The sequence below is a fragment of the Pholis gunnellus genome (genome assembly GCF_910591455.1).
Source record: "Pholis gunnellus genome assembly, chromosome: 14".
Classification (NCBI taxonomy): Eukaryota; Metazoa; Chordata; class Actinopteri; order Perciformes; family Pholidae; genus Pholis; species Pholis gunnellus.
In genome coordinates this window covers 62,028-84,662 of record NC_136541.1, presented here as the reverse complement: position 1 = coordinate 84,662, position 22,635 = coordinate 62,028, and the positions used below count along the sequence as shown (strand labels likewise).

The 22,635-nt window shown below is 46.0% G+C and overlaps 2 protein-coding genes across 5 annotated transcripts; both read left to right on the top strand.

Moving 5' to 3' along the window:
- Window positions 1-3,091: 3,091 nt before the first annotated feature.
- cUnh7orf25 (chromosome Un C7orf25 homolog) lies at window positions 3,092-4,984 on the top strand. Its single transcript, XM_079172480.1, has 2 exons — window positions 3,092-3,215; window positions 3,563-4,984. The coding sequence occupies exon 2, from the start codon at window positions 3,579-3,581 to the stop codon at window positions 4,869-4,871; it is 1,293 nt and encodes a 430-aa protein (XP_079028606.1). The 5' UTR covers window positions 3,092-3,215; window positions 3,563-3,578; the 3' UTR covers window positions 4,872-4,984.
- Window positions 4,985-6,917: 1,933 nt separating this feature from the next.
- Window positions 6,918-22,436, top strand: LOC306706403 (E3 ubiquitin-protein ligase RNF31). Of its 4 annotated transcripts, none has more exons than XM_079173479.1 (19): window positions 6,918-7,048; window positions 7,235-7,325; window positions 8,227-8,292; window positions 11,126-11,292; window positions 11,473-11,549; window positions 11,674-11,768; window positions 11,899-12,048; window positions 15,330-15,520; window positions 16,313-16,495; window positions 17,142-17,273; window positions 17,617-17,715; window positions 17,872-17,961; window positions 18,191-18,290; window positions 18,429-18,547; window positions 19,141-19,254; window positions 19,368-19,434; window positions 19,508-19,601; window positions 19,982-20,162; window positions 20,331-22,436. In XM_079173479.1, the coding sequence occupies exons 1-19, from the start codon at window positions 7,004-7,006 to the stop codon at window positions 20,364-20,366; spliced, it is 2,097 nt and encodes a 698-aa protein (XP_079029605.1). In that variant the 5' UTR covers window positions 6,918-7,003; the 3' UTR covers window positions 20,367-22,436. The 4 variants fall into 4 exon arrangements, with proteins under 4 accessions (XP_079029605.1, XP_079029604.1, XP_079029603.1 ...); XM_079173478.1 differs by having other exon boundaries at window positions 17,103-17,273; window positions 19,994-20,162; XM_079173477.1 differs by having other exon boundaries at window positions 17,103-17,273.
- The last annotated feature ends 199 nt before the right edge of the window (window positions 22,437-22,635 follow it).

The following is a 22,635-nucleotide window of genomic DNA, read 5'->3' as shown; positions in this document are numbered from 1 at the left end:
CAATATATAATGTATTACATGTTTACATGATTATACGTGATCAATATATAATGTATTACATGTTTACGTGATTATACGTGATCAATATATAATGTATTACATGTTTACATGATTATACGTGATCAATATATAATGTATTACATGTTTACATGATTATACGTAATCAATATATGTATTACATGTTTACGTGATTATACGTGATCAATATATAATGTATTACATGTGTATATCATTATCATTATCATGAATATCATTCAGTGGAAATAAATGAAAGCCTCATTGTCATTGACTGCAACTCAGAATCATACAGAATAACAGAATGTATTGATCGTTTCATTAACCTTCACCCCAGCTATCTTTAAGACACCTACGAATTTGTTAATAAAATAAAAAACCTCCAGGTACCCAGTCACAGCTTCCTCTTTTCCATAGATACAGACTCTACATATAGACTTTACACAAATATAGAAACACCACTCGGCCTTGCAGCCATTCAAAACATGTTCAATAAACACCCAGAGCCAGACCAGATAAAGAAACCCTACAGTTACTACAAACCACTCTCACCAGAAACCACTTTAAATTCAACAATGAACACTATCTCCAGCTGTGCGGTTGTGCCATCATATGCAGACATCTACCTGGCCCATTGGGAGGAGAACATCCAGCACAAACCCCTCCTGTACTTCCGGTACCTGGACGACATCTTCAGCCTCTGGAATCACACAGAACAGAACTTTCACACATTTCTGGACACCCTCAACTTCCACCATCCCAGAATCAAACTCAAACACAACATACAGAAACATACGGTGGAGTTCCTCGATACAAGGTTCTTCTTCTGTGACTCCAGCGACCAGCAGAAAACTCTGTCCACAAAAGGTATACTTCAAGGACACTGACCGCCACGCACTCCTCCACAAGTCGAGTTATCACCCCAAGCACACGTACAGAGGTCTCATCAAGTCCCAGCTGATCCGCTTCCACAGAATCTGCACCTTCCCGGAGCATGTGGAGGAGGCTACCAGCACCCTCTTTGGTGCGTTGAGGCTCAGGGGGTACTCGAAGCGCTTCCTCAGAAGCACCAAGGCGGAGGTCACCGGCACCTTTAACAACAACAACACCCCGGTGCGGCCGTCCGACCTATCCCTTGTCCCCTTAATTTTAACATTCTCAGACTGTACGCAGAACTTTTTAAAGAAACTAAGAAACAGTTTTCAGGGGACGAGGGAGGACTGTGCCGCCCTGAGTGGGTGCCGGATGATCTCTGCCTTCCGTAGGAATAAAAACTTAAAAGATATCCTGGTCCACACAGATCTCAATAAAGAGAGGACCAGGAAGGAGTCTCCCCCATGTTTTTAACCCTCATGCGAGGATTGGTTTTAATCTGGAGCAGGCCCTGCAGCCTACGGCTACAAACGCAGTCTACGCTGTCAGGTGCGGGGCCTGCCACAAACTGTACGTGGGGGAGACGGGTAACGAGTTACAGCTTAGAATCAAACAACACATCTACATGATCAATAGTGGTAATGGCACGAGCGTCCTGTACACACATTTTAAACTCCATGGCTCACACAATGTACAAAGTGTGGGCCTTGAGAGCAACAGACATTGGAGTGTGGCGCAGCGGTGGACGGCGGAGAGGAAATGGATGCACAGACTAAGAACAATAGAACCTGAAGGTCTAAACGAAAAATACTAACTGTGTGTCCATTTTTTAACCTCTTTTAATAACAAACCACTTCCTGATCTCCATGCCCCCCACCCCCACAGGTCCTTTTATCAACGACCCCGTCTGCAGTGCGATCACCCTTTTCTCCATTGTTTATGTCTTTTAATCCTTTTTTTTCTGCCCAAATCATTTTAGGACCCCTCTACCGTACAACCACATGAAATATCTAATATTTATATCAAAATAACTATTTTATTTCATTTCATTTCATAAAATCCTAGAATAAACAAACACACATCATTGTATTATTGTACATAAAGTGAGCACACTTGGTCTATCATAGAATAACTTATGTATCGGAACACAACAACAGAGAGGACGAGGAGAGGTCACCAGCTGAGCCGTGAGAGGTCACCAGGTGTATCGTGAGAGGTCACCAGGTGTATCGTGGGAAAATGTCCAATTTCACTTAATGAGTGAAAAAAAATATGATTTAGTTGCTGCAAACACTTCACCATCGTTGAGCGTGTGAGCTGCAGCACAGTGCTGCTCAGCAGTAATACTCCTCCATGCCGGTGGGGGCAGTAGGGAGCGCAGTAATGACTTTGTTAATTTAAAACAGAGTTAAATGAGCGCGGGAGAGGTTGTGATGACGAGACGAACAGCGATGGAGAAATATTTGAAAAGGAGAAACACAGACTCTGAACTGGGTCCTGGACCACAGAACCCAGAAGAGAAGCCTCGTGAGGACCAACACATTGAGATCTGGTCGTTATGTTGTCAGCATGTATCCGGCCCAACAGAACATCATGTTCATCAGAACTGAACACCACAGAGCTCCGGGACCACACGTGGCGATGTGAGCTGCTTTATGTGCAACATAACGAAGCATCTCACTGCGCTCAACCTCCAGCTTCAGGCACGTGACGTCACAGACATGTGACGCAGTAAAAGTCTCCTCCGCTGTGTTCACACTGCGCATGTTGCTGATAACTGGCGCTCCTGTGCACATCCACATGGAGCTGATAGACCTCCAGTGTGATGACACTCAAGGCAAAGTGTGACTCTGTGGGCGCTGCACAGTTTACAAGCTTCATCCTGAAGCGATGCCTTCACTCCTACTGTCCCTGCTGCTCACACGCTCTGCATGCTGGGAAGCACACACCTGTGTGAGCAGCTTCTCTCTGTGATGAAGATGAACATAAACACACAGGAGTCTCACTGATGCACAGCTTCACTCCACACTGAGGTGTTAAGAAAGACTCTTTGTCAACTTTCAGTTTCAATGTTTTTGTTTCAAATTATGATTTAGTTCATAACGGATCCACACTCCGGACCAGGAGGTGGCGGTAATGAGCCAATGAGATAGAGGATAAAAGAAGAAGAAGAAGAAAAAAGCCAGTTCCTCGTTCCATTCGGGTCAGAAGAAGAAGAAGAAGAGGAAGAAGACGGAGCTTCCGTTAGCGTTAGCATTAGCATTAGCTGTGCAGTTATTATATCTGGAGACGAACCTACGGATTAAAGTGCACACGTCACTGCTGCCGTAAGTCGACGTCACGTTTGTTTTCTGAACGTTTTAAATGTTTTAATAGAAGAAGAAGAACTTCAGAGCTAAAGGAAGCTAACTGGTGACGTCACATAGTTAGCAATAGAGCTAACAAGTGTTTGAAGGTTTATATTAAAGTTCATATTCAGACTTTTATAATTAGTTTGAACGGTTAAAAAGTAAATATTTATTATTTATATAAAACATTAACTCTTCAGTCACTTATTATTATTATTATTATTATTATTATATGATCATCATAAAGTAAACGTTCAGTATAATAATGAGTAAAATACACAAAGCCTGTTAAAGTAATAATTAACCAGGTGTGTGTGTGTCCTCAGGTGTGATGTAGCAGACATGTCTCTCCAGGTGGTGCTCCAGCAGAGGATCACCTCTGCCCAGGTGTTGCTGCAGAGGGCGGAGCTTCTGTGTCCAGGTGTGGAGGGTTACCAGAAGCTGATTGGTAAACTGCGGGCGGAGCTGCGTTTCCTGCGGCGGGTGGAGGCCGGAGAGCTGCAGGTGAAAGAGTCTCACCTGCACAGCACCAACCTGACTCACCTGACGGCCATCGTGGAGTCGGTGGCGAGTCTGGAGGACGTGGTCGCTCTGCTGCACGTCTTCACCTACCTGGACGCCGCCGGCTGCCGGCAGACGTTGGTGGTGGACGTGGTGGCGAACGGAGGACACACCTGGGTGAAGGCGGTGGGAAGGAAGGCGGAGGCTCTGCACAACATCTGGAAGGGGCGGGGCCAATACGGAGACAAGAGCATCATCAGCCAGGCTGAGGACTTCCTGTTGGCCAGCAGACAACAGGAAGTCCACTTCAGACATCCTCACGTGGTCTTCGCCTTCTACAACGGAGTCTCCTCCTCCATGTTCCACCGACTCAAGGACATGGACATCTCCGTCAGAGGGGACGTCGTCGCTGTCAACAGTGTGATGGAGGAGGAGGAGGAGGAGGAGGAGGAGGAGGAGGAGGAGCCAGCTGAAGGTAACGAGGAGGAGGAGCCAGCTGAAGGTAACGAGGAGGAGGAGCCAGCTGAAGGTAACGAGGAGTCTGAAGATAAAGAGGAGGAGCTGACCCAGGTGGACCGGTCCACGGTGGTGGTCAGCTTGGCGTTCCCCGTCCAGGTGAAGGTGGAGGAGTGTCATCGCGTGAACCTCGACATCACCACGCTCATCACGTACGTGTCATCGCTGAGTCACGGACGATGTCACTTCTCGTTCCGGGAGCCGGTTCTGACGGAGCAGGCGGCTCAGGAGCGCCGGCAGCCGGTTCTGCCTCAGCTGGACGACTTCCTGTTTGGTAAACAGCTGTTCGTCTGTCGCTCCGCCGTCCGAGACTTCCAGCTGATCCTGGACACGCTGGGGGGGGCGGGGGAGAAGGAGCGCGCTCAGACGCTGCTGGCTCGAGTCCGCCTGGTGGACGACCGGCCATCGGAGCGCACGCTGCGCCTCACGCACAGCGCCAAGGTCAACCGACGCTCGCTCGCCATCTTCGGCACCGGAGACTCGCTGAGAGCCGTCACCGTGACTGCAAACAGCAGATTCGTCAGGGCGGCGGCCAATCAAGGCGTCCAATACAGCGTGTTCATCCACCAACCGAGGGCTCTGACCGAGGGCAAGGAGTGGAGGGCCAAGCCCATCTAGGGACTTCCTGTCTAGAGGGACTTCCTGTGCCGGGGCTGATGGGAGTTTGAGTTCTAATAATCATGTAAATAGATCAGTCTGTTGAATTACATCACAATAAAGCGTCTCAGTCACTTCCTGCTCTGCTGTCGTTTGTTACACGAGGTCACATGGTGTCGGGGGGGAGGCGGCTAGAGCGGGTCGCTTCAGTCACAAAGGGTTCATCCCACGTCGCCCCTAGAATCTGTGTCTCTAGGTAGAAGAGAGGCCCCAGGCCTGCAGACTCACCAGTGAATCCATGTGCAGGTTAAGTGAATGGGGACGATGTTGTTGATCGTCATCGTGTTCAACCAATCAGATCTTTAGTTTGACATGGTGGGCGTATTCTTTGACGTGTCAGAGCTGCTAGCTGGCCTACAGCTTGATTGGTCAGTGGGCTAGCGTGACATGTTGGGCGGTGACGATCCCAACATCTGCTGCCTCTGTGGAGCGACATGTTCAGCCTCAAACGCATTAAAACGTGTTCAAGAAACACAACTGAGGAGGCTCGACTGTCTTCACTGGCGTCCATGAATCCAGAAGAACTTCTGACTGGAACTAAAACACACGGATGAACTGAACAACGTGAGATTAAACTCTTTATTAACAAAGAAAGGAGGATGGACTTTGTCTTTAAATAGTGAACAGCAGCTCTGGTAAGTTAAATGCGTTTGTTTTTACATCTGCAGCAGCTTTAAGATGCTTGTTTATATATTATTATTTGTACAACTTGTTTTTATGAAGATGGATTTTTGTTTGGTTTAATATGTGATAGGAACCATTGTTACATCCAGTGTTGCTCTGGGGACATATTTAGCTGGTGCCAGTGTTTCCAATTTGGCGACTTTCTCGCTAAATCTGGCGACTTTCCAAACCCTCATATTCAAAAGCTACTGGAGACAAATCCATCGACTTGTTGTGTGTTGATGGAGACTTCTGTGCCGTCAGAGCTCGTAGTTCTGCTCCGTGTGAACGAGCCGCTCAGAGCTCACAGGCCGTAACTCAGCAGCAGCCAGAGCAGAGCGGAGACCAACTCCGTGTTCTCTGCAGGAAGTCTGTCTGTAGGTGTTGAGCTTCAGTTTTACACGAAACAAATAATAACGTAGCTGTGTTTCAGCTGCAGGACAGCAGTGAAGGCCCAGCTATAGCATGCACGGCCCACCACTGTTATTGGCCCAGTCCCAACGTCCCCCCTGAACCCTGAACCCTCAAACCCTGAACCCTCAAACCCTGAACCCTGAACCCTCAAACCCTGAACCCTCTAACCCTCAAACCCTGAACCCTTTAACCCTGAACCCTCAAACCCTGAACCCTGAACCCTGGAGGACTCACTGACGTCACCTGGTGAGTGAGTGTGAGAGGCTGTGAGGGCTTGAGATGGTGTGAATATGAACGGGACAACACTTTGCTGCAACACATCACGTTACCATGAAAACCACAACAAATATGATGTATAATTGTGTGTATTTATTGTGTACTTTGTACTCCCTGATTTGAACGTCTTCAGGCTCTTTCCGCACAAGATGAAGTGATTTTATATTATCTATTTACTCGTTTTTGTCAAAACAGCTTCGATGACAAAATCAAATATTTGATGAATAAATTAATAAATATCTTCTGATTTCATGTTGTGTTCCATCTTTAACCCTTCATGTTCCTGAGTATTATGACAGGCTGAACACACTGAGCGTCCTCTTTGTTTACGTCTCCATGCGTCCACTGGTTACCTCGTGTTTAACGTCACATTGCAATGATTTGTGGGTAATTCCCTTAGGCTGTCTGCATACCATGCTGACTTACGGAAATGGTTCATAAAGGGCTCAACATGTCTGCGAGAGACTCGATGATTTGACAGCGGGACAGCCCTAAACCTTCGCGGGAGCGCGCCTCATAGTCCGTGAGTCCGTGAGGGGGGGCCTTGGGATTTGGCCATATTATACATATTATATATTATTATAGAGGTTTCCTTAGTCCACACTCCAGATCAGTGGGTGGCGGTAATTCCCCCGAAAGATGTTTGCCAACTGCCATAAAACCCGAAGAAGAAGAAGAAGGAGTAGCCTGTTAGCCTGTTAGCATGTGAATATAAACAGGTGAGTTCAGTCTGTGGTGAGATGCCGACAGTTGGTTCTGAGGCGGAGTTGCGGAGTCTCGTGGAGGTGAGAAACTAACCGTTAACCTTCAAAACAAAACTTTATTCATAAGAAAACACAGAACAAGTTGGCGCTTCACCTGCTACATGATGCTAACATGCTAGCATCGATTCTAACAAGAGAAGATCTTCTGCTCAGAAGAGTGAGAACTTAGTGTCTCCTCTTCCTCTTCCTCCTCCTCCTCCTCCTCAGTGTTCCTACAGGTATCCAGGTGAGACTCTGTCTGATCTTCAGAAGGTTCGTTCTCGCTTCCCTGATCTTCGTCTCCATGTTGACTTCTACTGTGAGTACAAACACGTCTCTATTAATGTATTATTAACATTATATAATATATATACAACCTTAACTTTATTAATATATTATATAATAAATGAATAAAGTTGTATATGGGCCAATGACGCACAGATCCAGTTGTGACACATGTTCAGTAACATAATAAATATTAATAATAAATATTATTTCATGTTCTGGCGCTGCACCGTCCTAGCAGATGAACAGAATAAGAAAACTATTAAAAAAGGGATTTAAATGATAATGAATTCAAAATAAAATGCTATGGCATGCTTTTATTGTTATAACGATTCAAATAAACCACATTTTTACAAATACCAATAGTTTTAAGCTGTTGCAATAATTAAAACACTTTTGTCCAGCAATGTGAATGTTCTCACATGTCACTGTAAAGATGGGACTTTTATTATGAAATTAAAGTGCAGAACAGGAAACAGGATGTTGCATCATCAAGAGCAGCTCAACTGACCTTCATAGCCGAGTGAAAATGTTTTTATATCTCTTTTGAATATTGATAAAAAGTTATAGGTAGAGTAGTGGCCATTTGTCAAATAAATCAAAATAAAACAAACAATAATCAAACGCCACTGATGCACCGTGGTCGGTATGTTACGCAGGCAGAAGAGACTAGATTGTCCATGCAGGATTCCCATTTTCTTATTTATTTAGTAAAGCAAACAAAACAAGCAAACAAACAAAAAGAACAAAGAAAACTCCTGTCGTACCGTCTCTCCTGTGCTGGTAGAAACTGTAGGCCCACCCCGGTGCATGCTGGTCCCATCTGTCTACTCATAGATATATAATATATATATATATATATATATATATATATATATATATAATATATATGATTAATTATTCATCATTAATTAAGGTGTCGTCTCCTCTGACAGGTTTTCCAAACAGAGAGAAGAAGAAGCTTCTGTATCTGTCTGGAACTGTTCCTGTTCACTATGAAGGTGACGTTCTTCTTCTACACATTCTATCATGTTCACTATGAAGGTGACGTTCTTCTTCTACACATTCTATCATGTTCACTATGAAGGTGACGTTCTTCTTCTACACATTCTATCATGTTCACTATGAAGGTGACGTTCTTCTTCTACACATTCTATCATGTTCACTATGAAGGTGACGTTCTTCTTCTACACATTCTATCATGTTCACTATGAAGGTGACGTACTTCTTCTACACATTCTATCATGTTCACTATGAAGGTGACGTTCTTCTTCTACACATTCTATCATGTTCACTATGAAGGTGACGTTGTTCTTCTACACATTCTATCATGTTCACTATGTAGGTGACGTTCTTCTTCTACACATTCTATCATGTTCACTATGTAGGTGACGTTCTTCTTCTACACATTCTATCATGTTCACTATGTAGGTGACGTTCTTCTTCTACACATTCTATCATGTTCACTATGAAGGTGACGTTCTTCTTCTACACATTCTATCATGTTCACTATGAAGGTGACGTTCTTCTTCTACACATTCTATCATGTTCACTATGAAGGTGACGTTCTTCTTCTACACATTCTATCATGTTCACTATGAAGGTGACGTTCTTCTTCTACACATTCTATCATGTTCACTATGTAGGTGACGTTCTTCTTCTACACATTCTATCATGTTCTATTGCACTTAAATCCCCCTAAATGTTACACTGTTTTGCACAGTGCACCCGAGAGTCTGGGGGGCTGGGGGGGGGGGGGGAAGAGTACACACATGTAGTACAAATCACTTCTGAGAACAAATGAAATATTTTTAAATATTTAAAAAACCTACATGACGAAGAGATTCTGATAAAATGGACCATGTAACCTATTTTAATCACTCAAAAACATATATATACACAAAGTACTACAAGTACTACCACAATTTCACCTATTTCTCACCAGGAGAAGGCGAGCAATGTTCTCAGTTATCAGTCCAGCCGCGTTCTACGGCACTTTCACACACACACACTGCATATCCAGCAGCACGAGGAGAACACACTGCATCGAACCATAGCTTCAGAATTCTTCTACTTCAAACTATTAGAAAGTTACAATTATTCTCCCTCGGATCAACACACAACCCATGATCATGATAATTGAAACGCTTCGTAGATGTTTTTCTGGAAGAAAATCGCCCCGAAATGTTTTTCCTCCATTTACAGCAGCTCTCTGTCCTTCCTCCTTCGAAACAGCTGAGTCTCTACGAGCTTCTATGACGAATGAATAATAATTTCAGTTTGGGCCAATGGGTTTGACCCATGGGGGCGGATCACGGTTTTCGAATATTTTATTGGCTTAAAATTCTGTCAAACAACTCAAAGAACGTATCACTACACTGCACAGACTCTTCCGGGTTCAGATCTGTAAGAAATACACAAATCGGCCGATCACAGGCTGTGTTAGGTTCAATTACATCCCGTAAAACTGAAATTCAGACGAAGATGAGCCATGTTTTACAGGTTTTTATAGAGCCCAGGCTCTCAGAATGATGCCAAACTGCTGTTTTAGATAGATTGAACACTATTAGTGATAAAAGAAGTGAAATATATAGTTATATAGTATATAAAAGTACAATAAAACAGCGATATCTGCTGCTTCCAAAATCAGAATTGACGTTGGCTGACCTCAGCTGACCTGTACACCGGCATTGATTTGTCAGACATACTTCACTCTATCAAAGCCAATTCATTTTTTAAAAGGACTGCTGACGTGTTGTGATATGATTTGGGAGAGTTTAGGTCAGGGGTCGGCAACCTTTACTATCCAAAGAGACATTTTGCCCTATTTTCCACCAAATAAAATGTGTCTGGAGCCGCAAAAGCTATTTGATGTCAAATTTCTCGCCACATATCAAGCACTCAGGTAAGCCAGCATCGTTGGCAGTGAAAGCAAATTAATACGTCCACGCAGAATTAAACTCTATTTTCCTCCGTGACTTTTCTTCTTTTGGATTTATCCATCGATAGTTTACCGAGGGTGAAGGTCTGCAGATCATGATCGGGCACTTACGATGTAAGATGCAAGTGGTGGATCGTATAGAGAGTATATTACTATTTTGCTCGACAGGGTTCGAATCCAGGTTGATGCGATCTTTCCATAAATATATGTTCTTCAATGTATTTCTTCATACGTGGCTGTGATGTAGTGCTCACTTATACAATCGTAATCCCTGCAGTATATATGAGATGTGGCTTTTAGATCTCCAGCAATATGTTTGTGAATGTGTGAATCTGACAACAGAGACAGGAAACAGCTGCTGCTGTTACGTGAACACAACACACGCACGGAAGGAAACCAGGAGGTTTGAAACCCAGTAGGACGTAACACCGGCACCCACTGATGCCCCGTGTACGTGAAGAGTCACGTGACATTTGTTTTCAGGCGTTTAAGACTCCGGAGCCGCAGGCTGCCGACCCCTGGTTTAGGCCTTCGTCTGCATCGTTTCAAATCAATAAAAGTGCTTTTTAGGCAAAAAAAAAAAAAAAGAGCTGTGTGTAACATTCATCCAGCATTTACCAGTAATATATACAATGATATGTACACATGTTAACAAAGCTCACATTTATTTGTGTTATTTTGCCATTTAAATTATTCAAATAGACCTTGTAGTTAGAGATTTACTCTCTTGAGTACGGGTATGACCGAGCAGAGGTCTCAAAATAGGCTGTGGGTTCAAGAGGTTAAGACAAGAATGTGGTCGTCGTCGTCGTCAGTAGAGTTATTTTGGTCTGATGTGGTCTAGTCCAGTCTGTCCTGGTCTGGTTTTTGCTGACTCATGTGTGTCTTTACAGGAAGTGAGTATAATTTCCCAGTGTGCATCTGGCTTCATGAGACACACCCGGTGTCCAGACCTCTCTGCTTCGTCTGTCCTTCCATGTCCATGGTGATCAACCCGTCCTGTTCCTGTGTAGACGCCTCCGGTAACGTCCTCCTGGACGGACTGAGGAACTGGACTCACGTAAGACCTACTGAACTCGCGTAAGACCTACGAACTGGACTCACGTAAGACCTACTGAAGTGGACTCAGACCCAGGAACTGTATATATTATAATATAATTCTATATAATATAATCAAATCAAGGGACTACAGCGTGAAGAGGAGGGGCTTATAATAAAGCTGTCTGTCACTTCCTGTCAGGGCGTGTCCAACCTGTCACTGCTCGTGTCAGAGATGAGGCGGGCCTTCCAGAGGGACACGCCCCTTTATGCCCAAAGGTAAAAGTTCAAACATACTGTGGTGTTCATGATACCTGATGACATCATCATCATCATCCTAATGTCTTCTGTCGGTGAACACATGAAAACAGAGTTATTAGATTTCAGTTGTCTCCTCCTGCAGCATCCGTCATCCCTCCTCCTCCACCTCTTCCTCCCCCTCCTCTCCACAGAGCCATTATCTCTCCCTCACCTCATCCCACCTGTCTGGACAGAAAGGTAAACTTCCTGTTCTACAGTCGAGCTAAATGTTAGCTTGTTAGCATGCTAACTGTAGCATGCTAACTGTAGCATGCTTGTGTGTTTGTCTCTAAAGTGACCTGACGAAGCCCCTCCCCCTCTGTTGCAGCGAGCCAATGGGAGCAGGGCAGGGAGGTGAGGGAGGTGAGGGTGAGGAGGTCGTACACGGAGGAGCTGCTGGGGATCGACTTCAGTGCACCTCCTTCTTCATCTTCATCTTCCTCCTCCAACAACCCCTTCATCAGCTCCTCCTCCTCAGGTGAGACTGGGTTCATATGACCAACAGGTCCACCAACACCAGGGAGGTGAAGGAGGTGAGGAGGCTCCTCAGAGGAGAGGGGTGAGGTAAAGGGACAGGTGCATGCAGGTGTACAGCTTTACAGTATGACAGTCATTTAGCAGATGTTTTTATCCAAAGCGACTTACAGTAAGTGTATTCAACAAAGGTATTCAAGAGAACTACTAGTCACCAGAAGTCATGAGTTCATCTCCTTTAAACATCTCAGAGCAGAAACCAGAGCAGACGTACAGAAACACACTAGCATGAACACAACCAGTGCTGAGAGGAAGGCTCAGGGTAGAGCTTCATGAAGAGGTGAGTCTTCAGCCTGATGGAAGATGGGCAGCGACTCTGCTGTCCTGACGTCAGTGGGGAGTTCATTCCACCATCGTGGGGCCAGGACAGAGAACAGAGACCGGGTCCATCGGCCACAGGGACCTCTGAGCGACGGGGAACCGATCGCCCCGAGGCAGCAGAGCGGAGTGGTCGGGGGGGTGTAGGGCTAGACCATGGCCTGGAGACAGGAAGGAGCTGTTACTTTCACTGCCCTGTAGGCTAGCACCAGAGTCTGAACCTGTAGACTAGCACCAGAGTCTGAACCTGTAGACTAGCACCAGAGTCTGAACCTGTAGGCTAGCACCAGAGTCTGAACCTGTAGGCTAGCACCAGAGTCTGAACCTGTAGGCTAGCACCAGAGTCTGAACCTGTAGACTAGCACCAGAGTCTGAACCTGTAGACTAGCACCAGAGTCTGAACCTGTAGACTAGCACCAGAGTCTGAACCTGTAGACTAGCACCAGAGTCTGAACCTGTAGACTAGCACCAGAGTCTGAACCTGTAGACTAGCACCAGAGTCTGAACCTGTAGACTAGCACCAGAGTCTGAACCTGTAGGCTAGCACCAGAGTCTGAACCTGTAGGCTAGCACCAGAGTCTGAACCTGGATGAGAGCTCTTACAGGGAGCCAGTGTAGAGCACGGAGAAGGGAAGTTGTGGGAGAACTTGGGGTGATTGAACACCAGACAAGCTGCAGCTTTCTGGACGAGCTCCAGAGGTCTGATGGAGGGAGATGACCAGAGCCTGGATGAGGACCTGCGCCGTCTCCTCAGTGAGGAAGAGGAGAATCCTCCTGATGTTGTAGAGCAGGAATCTGCAGGAGCGTGTAACCGATGAGATGTTTGCTGAGCACCTGGTAGGATCGACCTGTCAGGTAGGATGCAAACAGGGAGAGTTTAGAGCCTGAGACGCCATCCCCTCGAGGGTGGAGAGGAGGATCTGGTGGTTCACCGTGTCAAATACCGCAGACAGGTCCAGGAGAACCAGGACAGAGGAGAGAGAGTTCGCTCTCACGGCGTGAAGCGACTCCGTCACCTTAAGGAGGGCTGTCTCAGTCCAGTGACCCACCTTGAACCTGGACTGGTGGGGGTCCAGGAGGCTGTTCTGATGGAGATAGGAAGACAGTTGGTTAAAGACGGCACGTTCAAGTGTTTTGGATAGAAAGGGTTGAAGAGAAACCGGTCTGAAGTTCTTGATGTCAGACGGGTCAAGTGATGGTTTCTTCAGAAGGGGGGCGACTCTGGCAGTCTGGAAAGCCGTGGGAAAGCATCCTGAGACGAGAGATGTGTTGATGAGGTGGGTGAGGAAAGGAAGGAGTTCAGTCACAATAGACTGAAGAAGAGAGGAGGGATCGGGTCAAGAGTCAAAGAGCTGGAGAGGGTAGAGAGGGACAGGGGGGCTGAGGATCCTAAGGAGGATCTGATATCGTTTACCTTGGGAGAAGGGAGGAAGTAGGAGGAGGAGGAGGAGGAGGAGGGGGTTGGAGGAGTGAAGAGAAAATTTCGAGTTTTAGGATTGGAAGCAGAGGTTAGGATTTTAGAGCGGAAGAAAGCAGCTTTAGCAGTAGATAGAGAGGAGGAGAAATAGGAAGATAAGAAGGTCCTCTGGGAGTTTTCCTTTTCTCCATTTACGCTCAGCCTCTCTGAGGCTCCGTCTGTCAGCAGCACTGAGGCCCACAGACATGGGGGGTTGGGGGGGGGGTTGGCCGTGCAGGCCTGGAGGTGAAGGGACAGAGGACGTCCAAAGAAGAGGAAAGGATGCTGAGGAGGAGATCAGCAGCAGCATCAGGGGATAGGAGAGAAGGATTCAAGGAGAGCAGAGGTAACAGAAGAGGAAAGATCAGCGGGAGAGGGAGTGAAGATGACTACGGGTAGAGACCATGTGGGTAGGAAGTAAGGGAGGAGGAGAGGAGAGGGAGTAGGACATGAAGTAGTGCTCAGAGAGCTGGAGGGGAGTGACGGAGAGGTTGGCAGTAGAACAGTGTCTAGTGAAGATGAGATCCAGCTGGTTGCCTTGTGGGTAGGAGGAGAAGAGGAGTGGTAAAGGTCAAAGGAGGAGAGGAAGGAGAGAAGAGGTTCACTTATCAGTCTGGATGTTGAAGTCACTGAGCAGGATGAGTGCGGAGCTGTCGTCATGGAAGTGAGAGACTAATGTGTGGAGCTCCTCCAGGAACTCACCAAGAGGCCTGGTGGGCGACACACAACAGCACCGGAGAGCTGGACCGGATGATGACAGTAACAGCATGACATTCAAACGAGGACGAGGAGAACTGTGGAGCAGACACAAGAGAGTGTTTCCATTTAGGGAGATGAGCAGCCAGTTCCACCGCCTCACCTCACAGCTCTGTGTGAGAAAGAGTTCACGTCTCACAGAGCTGCTGGTGTGATCCAGGTCTCAGTTAGAGCAAGAAGGTTGAGGGAGAGCAAGGAAGCGTAGCCTGAGATGAACTCCGCTTTCGGCACCGCCGACCAGACCCCCCAGATGCAAACGCATAGTAATCAATATAAACAGATTACTGACCCGCAAGTACACGCTTGAGAAGTCTTTGCTTGACGAAGTCTGGATTGAAAAAGTCGCCCTGTTGCCTTCGTTCGCCCGACGCTTTGACGCTGACACTTCCAACCACCAGCCGTGGTTCAGGACAGCTGTCTGCTGATTGCTCATTGTCTGCCAGGAGTTTAAGCCACGCCCCTGCCACTTAAGAGGGCGATTGATCAGGTGAAACAAAATCACACCTAACATACGCAATCACAAACTGAAAAAGTATTCACACTGAAGCAGCCTAGGTACAGCTAGTAACAACTCGTAAAAGCAAGAACAATATACTGAGTCAAGTAGTACAGCACAAAAACTACAGTACTACTACTACAGTACAGCTCTACAGTACTACTACTACAACAGTACTTCGGCCTGTGTGTATTTGCAGGTCTTCCCCCTGCAGACCCTCTCAGCAGGAGGATGGGGGCTCTGAGGCTGGACGGAGAGTCCACCAGAGACCAGCAGGAAGAGTCACCTGTACGGACGGTCCAATCGGAAGCAGCCAGAGACAGACCACCGACACGCTCTGTGGTTCTGGTTCCAGATCCTGGACCAGCTGCTGGAGTGGACCTCATCAAGGTGAGGACGACCACTGATTCAGGAGGTCTCAGGCGGTCTCTGTAGTTCAGCAGGTCTCAGGCGGTCTCTGTAGTTCAGCAGGTCTCAGGCGGTCTCTGTAGTTCAGCAGGTCTCAGGCGGTCTCTGTAGTTCAGCAGGTCTCAGGCGGTCTCTGTAGTTCAGCAGGTCTCAGGCGGTCTCTGTAGTTCAGCAGGTCTCAGGTAGTCTCTGTAGTTCAGCAGGTCTCAGGTAGTCTCTGTAGTTCAGCAGGTCTCAGGTAGTCTCTGTAGTTCAGCAGGTCTCAGGCGGTCTCTGTAGTTCAGCAGGTCTCAGGTAGTCTCTGTAGTTCAGCAGGTCTCAGGTAGTCTCTGTAGTTCAGCAGGTCTCAGGTAGTCTCTGTAGTTCAGCAGGTCTCAGGTAGTCTCTGTAGTTCAGCAGGTCTCAGGTAGTCTCTGTAGTTCAGCAGGTCTCAGGTAGTCTCTGTAGTTCAGCAGGTCTCAGGTAGTCTCTGTAGTTCAGCAGGTCTCAGGTAGTCTCTGTAGTTCAGCAGGTCTCAGATAGTCTCTGTAGTTCAGCAGGTCTCAGGTAGTCTCTGTAGTTCAGCAGGTCTCAGGTAGTCTCTGTAGTTCAGCAGGTCTCAGGTAGTCTCTGTAGTTCAGCAGGTCTCAGGTAGTCTCTGTAGTTCAGCAGGTCTCAGGTAGTCTCTGTAGTTCAGCAGGTCTCAGGTAGTCTCTGTAGTTCAGCAGGTCTCAGGTAGTCTCTGTAGTTCAGCAGTTCTCAGATGGTCTCAGCTGTGTCCTCGTCCTCCTTCAGATGGCGACTCGTCTTCCTCCAGACCAGGAGGCCAGCTTCCTGTCTCTGGTGACCATGGAGGGGCGGAGCTTCAGCCCTTCTGATGTCATGGAGGCGGTCCAACTTAGCAAAGATCTCCCATCAGCCCTCAGGTTCCTGACTCACAGCTGCCCCATCTGTCAGGACCAGGTGTCCTTCAGCAAGGTGAGACCAGCTCAGCCAATCAGAGACCAGGAGCCACACTAAAAGTAATGGCTTGTATATAAAGGAGGTCCACCTGGAAACAGGCCTCACATCCTGCCCTCTACATACCCACAATGCAAAGCACCTCATGGATGTTGTAGTCAACCAATCATTGAATATGTATTATTAATCCGTCTACAAGATGCCGGCTGAGACTCTTCTTCTTCTGTGGTGTCTTTGTTGGTGTATCACGTTCCTCTTCTCTCTTCCTCATTTGTGTTCGTAACAGTAACCTGAAGCTCTTTACAACGTTTTGTGAATCTTCAACCATGAACAAATATCTAGACCATGAAGTGTTTACTCCTCACCCAAACAGTTATAAATGAGATCAACAGCTATTTACTGCAGATCATCACCATGACTCACTGTTCCTGTTTCTTCTTCTCCTGTTTATTTACTGCAGATCATCACCATGACTCACTGTTCCTGTTTCTTCTTCTCCTGTTTATTTACTGCAGATCATCACCATGACTCACTGCTCCTGTTTCTTCTTCTCCTGTTTATTTACTGCAGATCATCACCATGACTCACTGCTCCTGTTTCTTCTTCTCCTGTTTATTTACTGCAGATCATCACCATGACTCACTGCTCCTGTTTCTTGTGTCAGACTTGTTTTAAGACGTTTTTCTTGTCGGCCATTAAAGAGAAGAACATCGATCAGCTGGTCTGTCCTCAGTGTGGCCGACCTGAGGTCAGAGGTCAGGGAGGAATGGAATACTTCAACCTGCTGGACACACAGGTGAGAGGTCAGAAGTCACCTGGACACACAGGTGAGGGTTCTCCGGACCAGAGTCCTGTATTATCTTATTCTCACTGCATCCACAATTCTCAGCACCACAACCGAGCCGGACACATAATCACTGAAGATAAGGCTCACGTTCTCACGTTACGCCAGGCTCACGTTACACCGGGCTCACGTTACACCGGGTTCACGCTACACCTGGCTCATGCTATTTTATTAGGTTATGTTATATTATATTATGTTATGTTATATTATTGGTAAAATGAATAAGCGCCTTATTAACGACGTGATTCTGTGTCTTCGGTTCAGATGATCAGTTGTTGTTTTTCTTTGTGCACAGATCCGTCACTTCCTGCCTCCTCAGATCCACGAACTCTTTCAGAGGAAACTCAGAGATCGAGCTCTGCAGGACATGCCAACCTTTCGCTGGTGCTCTCATGTAAGAAAGACAGTCCTGTTGTTACTAGATCAGGTCCTGTTGTTACTAGATCAGGTCCTGGTGACACTAGATCTCCACATCTGGAGGTGGTCTAATGAACACCCAGATAAATAGCACATGTGAATGGGTTCTTACACTTGTATGTGTGTGTTTCAGTGTTCGTTCGGCATGCTTCATGAAGCTGACAGGTTAAGGATGGACTGTCCCAGCTGTAAGAAGAGTACCTGCTGTCAGTGCAGATCTCCTGTAAGACTCACTCACGTGTGTGTGTGTGTGTGTGTGTGTGTGTGTGTGTGTGTGTGTGTGTGTGTGTGTGTGTGTGTGTGTGTGTGTGTGTGTGTGTGTGTGTGTGTGTGTGTGCAGAGTTGAAATCAAACGCAACGTGATCCATAAACTTAAATGTTGCCTATTTGATGGATGACCTCATAGCTGATCACAGATCAGAACCTCAGTGACGTCCTTTCTGTTTGTGCAGTGGTCTCCTCAACATCAGGGACTCTCCTGTCACCAGTTCAGAGTCTGGCAGCAGCAGAACCATCTGGATCCCCAGACCACCACCCTGCTCGACAGCATCGGTACAAACAAAACACCAGGACCCTAAAACAGGGTCCTCTTAACTCCAGGTTCCTCTAACGTGTGTGTATATATATACATGTGTGTGTAATGTAGTCTAATGAGATTCTATTCTGTGACTCTACTGCGTTTCTCCTCAGAATGTCCAAACTGTCAGTTTGTGTTCAGTCTGTCTAAAGGAGGCTGTCTGCACTTCACCTGCAGTCAGTGTCAGCATCAGTTCTGTGGAGGCTGCAGTCAGACCTTCACTCCTGGATCTGTGAGTCTCTTATCTGCTGATGTCATCTACTGTCATCTACTGTCATCTACTTGTTTGTACTGTGTGACAGTCCACAGTTTGTACGGCGTGTTGTCCGATCATAACTTTGCTCTGCAGGAGCTGGTGTTATGGCGGTCACTCTTTTTATTGTTTCTATCATGAAGTACATTGATTTTGTTTTACTTTGTTAAGACTTGAGGCTGCACTGTGATGAAACAGTCAGAACAACCACATAGCTGCTGTTTATAATATCGTGCAGCAGCTCACTGTTGTTGTCTGTTTCCCCTTGAAGGTGCAGTCATATCAGTAAATGATGTTATTATGACATACATGATGTTATTATGATTGCAGCATGAATGGCCGTCATCCCCACAAGATATTACTTTTTAAATATTGTGTGCTGTTTATAGAGTTTGAGACACAAGCATCACACCTGCAATTATTGTGCATTTGATAAAGACCTTGACCCTTTAGTTGGAATTAAAATCTTTAGACTGTCATGGCAGCAATCAAGTCCCTGAGTCATTGGTTTTTATTTGTCCAGACCTCGAAGGTTTTAAAACTGGGATTCATTTGGAACTCTGTTTTCCCAGGCCTGCAGTTTCTCTGTCGACTGTGGAACCAAAGGTCTTCACGCCCACCACCCCAGAGACTGTCTTTACCACCTGAGAGACTGGAGTGTGCCCCGTCTACACCTGTTGCTACAGGTAGGAACCACACGAGAGGATGTGGCTTCTAGAGCTCAGCTCTAGGTGATGTGTGGGTAGTACTGCTGAGGTGTGTGCAGGTGATGAAGTGGACTGTGTTTCTGGTGTGTCAGTATTACAGAGTGTCTCTCACCCGGTTGGAACCAGCCAATGGCAGCTCAGCTGACTCCAGTCAGACAGGTGAGGTCTATTTGTGCTCATCAGGTGGAATGTTCCATCTCCCAGTTTGATTGACCTGTTTGTTCATTTTTAGGAGTGTGTTTGGTTTTGGAGCTGAGCGACGACGGCAGCCGAGGGGAGGAGCCATGTGGACGACCTGCTCTACATGAATACAGGGGATACTGCCAGTAAGACCACTACTCCCAGTTACAGCCTTACAGACTGATAAACATAGTAATAACTACCCCGTACCGACCGCCGGTCCGACCCCCGTACCGACCGCCGGTCAGACCCCCGTACCGACCGCCGGTCCGACCCCCGTACCGACCGCAGGTCCGACCCCCGTACCGACCGCCGGTCCGACCCCCGTACCGACCGCCGGTCCGACCCCCGTACCGACCGCCGGTCCGACCCCCGTACCGACCGCCGGTCCGACCCCCGTACCGACCGCCGGTCCGACCCCCGTACCGACCGCCGGTCCGACCCCCGTACCGACTGCCGGTCTGACCCCTGTCTGAATGTAATGATTTAAAGTTTACCTGTAAAGGTGAGCTTGTCTCATGATCAGGTGTACCTGCAGGTTGCACTATAAGGAGCGCTTGGTGGAGCTGATCAACCGTTGCCGTGCAGACCCGGTGGTCCTCTTCAGCCCGGCAGAGATGATGGCGGAGCTGCAGCGCTGGCACGTCGCCATGCCGATCAAGAAACCAGAAGAACCAGAGCCGCTGTACACACACCGCCTCCGCCAGGTCAGTGACATCATCATCTGTGTGACGTCACCATAACGCAGTTTATCTGTGACATCATCTTAAATCTAGTTTCCTTTTATTATTGATTGGTTTTGATCAGAATGTTTATGTTGAATCATCTCATACTTCAGCCAATCACAGCCCAGTATCTTGTCCCTGTCTCTTCAGACTCTGACCAATAGCGTTCCTCTCAGGAAGCAGTGACGCTCTCCACCCAAACCTCTTTGAGCTCCGCCTTCTTGCCTGCTGCCAAGTGACTGACTGACTCCGCCCACTCCTAACACGCCGGCCAATCGGATGTCAGCGTTCAGTGTCAGCGTTAGTGACCAATAACTTTTATTTAAATGTTCAGTTGGTATCTGTAACACAATATTTATATATTTTATAGTGAAGTGATGTTCACATGTTGACTCAGTGACCCCCGTAGTCCTTGTCTCTGAAATAATGAACTTATATTTATTTACAGAAGAAAGAATAGATTTCTAACAGCTCCGAAAGGTTGTTCCTCGTCTACTTTGACATCAATGTGAGTTTTTCATTGTGATGTTAAGACTCGAGGCTTATGGACTTTAAGCACAACTCCATGTTTTTTACTTAAATAGAAAGGTGATGCATATTATTATTATTATTATTATTATTATTATTATTATTATTATTATAACCATACCAGTGAGACCATTTAGACCAGTTAGAAACTTCTTCTACTTTAATAATTTCTGCACTTTAACAGCTGCAGACTGAAGTGAATCATCTTTATTTTCTCTCATCAGCATTTAGACGCGCTGTAAACTCGCCCCCCCTGCTGGCCACAAGCTTCATTACACATTCTAAACTAAATGTGGTTAATTTGTGTTACACTGACATCCTACCAGTGGTGGACCGTCAGGGCGTCAAAGCCTTCTCTGCTGGCCTAAACAGAATCACAAAGTTAGAGCTATTTTATAATTTAATAATGTTTCTTAAATACACTACATGTATTATAATTTATATAAATATTTGTCCCATCATCTTATGTTCTCATTGCACAGCTACTGTGTTCCTCAGCTGCTCTGCTTCAGTGCAGCTTGTTTTAAGTAGAGCTTTGATCCAATCAGAGTTCACCTCTGTGTCTCTAGGTAGAAGAGAGGCCCCAGGCCTGCAGACTCACCAGTGAATCCATGTGCAGGTTAAGTGAATGGGGACGATGTTGTTGATCGTCATAGTGTTCAACCAATCAGATCTTTAGTTTAACATTATTGGCCGCACCAGAGCATTAGCATTAGCAGCAGCGCTGCAGTGAGATTCTGCGCTGTGATTGGTCAGTGGGCTAGCACGTGACTGTCGTGAAACGAAAGTTACAGCAGAGGCTTGGTCTGAGTAGTGAGAGTTCAAATTGAAAGATATGAATGAAATGATGATATTTTTTACATTTTGCTTGGTGTAGATTATTATTTTTTTATCGAGCTTCGTTTTTTAACACTCAACGGCTGAAACTGGAAGCTAAACGGATTAGTGAGTTGGGATTTAATCGTGGGATTAAACTCTTTGTCAACAAAGAAAAGAGGATGTGATCAGCATCTGGTAAGTCAACTGGTTCGTTTTTTTACATCTAATATCTGAATGGCTCTTGAGTGTGTAGCAGAACACGTGTTGCTGCTGTTGTTTTTCCGTTAAGCTAGTTAGCCTAGCCTCCCGGAACACTTGCGGGGCATCAGCTGTTGTTGTTCCGGTTCAGAGGTCACACAGACTGCTGTCTCCTAGTGAGCCAGGAAACATTATATTTCCTACAATTTAAGCTTCTGCATTTTCCAAATGCGCTAGTGTTATTCAAACGTATTGTTCGGTTTGTAAGCCTCGTACCGAACGGTTTAATACGAATACGTAACGTTATATAGTTACAGCCCAAGAAACGAATAATAACCCTCGCTGTGGCGCCATCATGTGGTTATAAGGTGGTATTTCAGCAGCGAAGGCCCAGGTATGAAATGCACGGCCCGCCTCTGCATCGTAGTGGTGACATCAGATTACAGCAGTGATGGATTATTAATCAGATATCAATAGAGTCCAGTCATGTCTTAATAATATTACATATTATAATATAATATGTATAGTATCATATCACAGTCATGTCAAACATGTATGATCTCTGTGATAATTATCATAAGCATTGTTTAATACAATAAATACATTTTACAGCAGCCAATAGTTCAAGTGTTTGAAGTACATATTACTAACTATAAATCTCTCTCTGTGTGTGTGTGTGTGTGTGTGTGTGTGTGTGTGTGTGTGTGTGTGTGCGTGTGTGCGTGTATATATATATATATATATATATACACACACACTTTAAACACAACTCCATGTTTTTTACTTAAATAGAAAGGTGACGCATATTATTCTTATTCTTATTATTATTATTATTATTATAATCATACCAGTGAGTCCATATATATATATATATATATATATATATATATATATATATATATATACACTT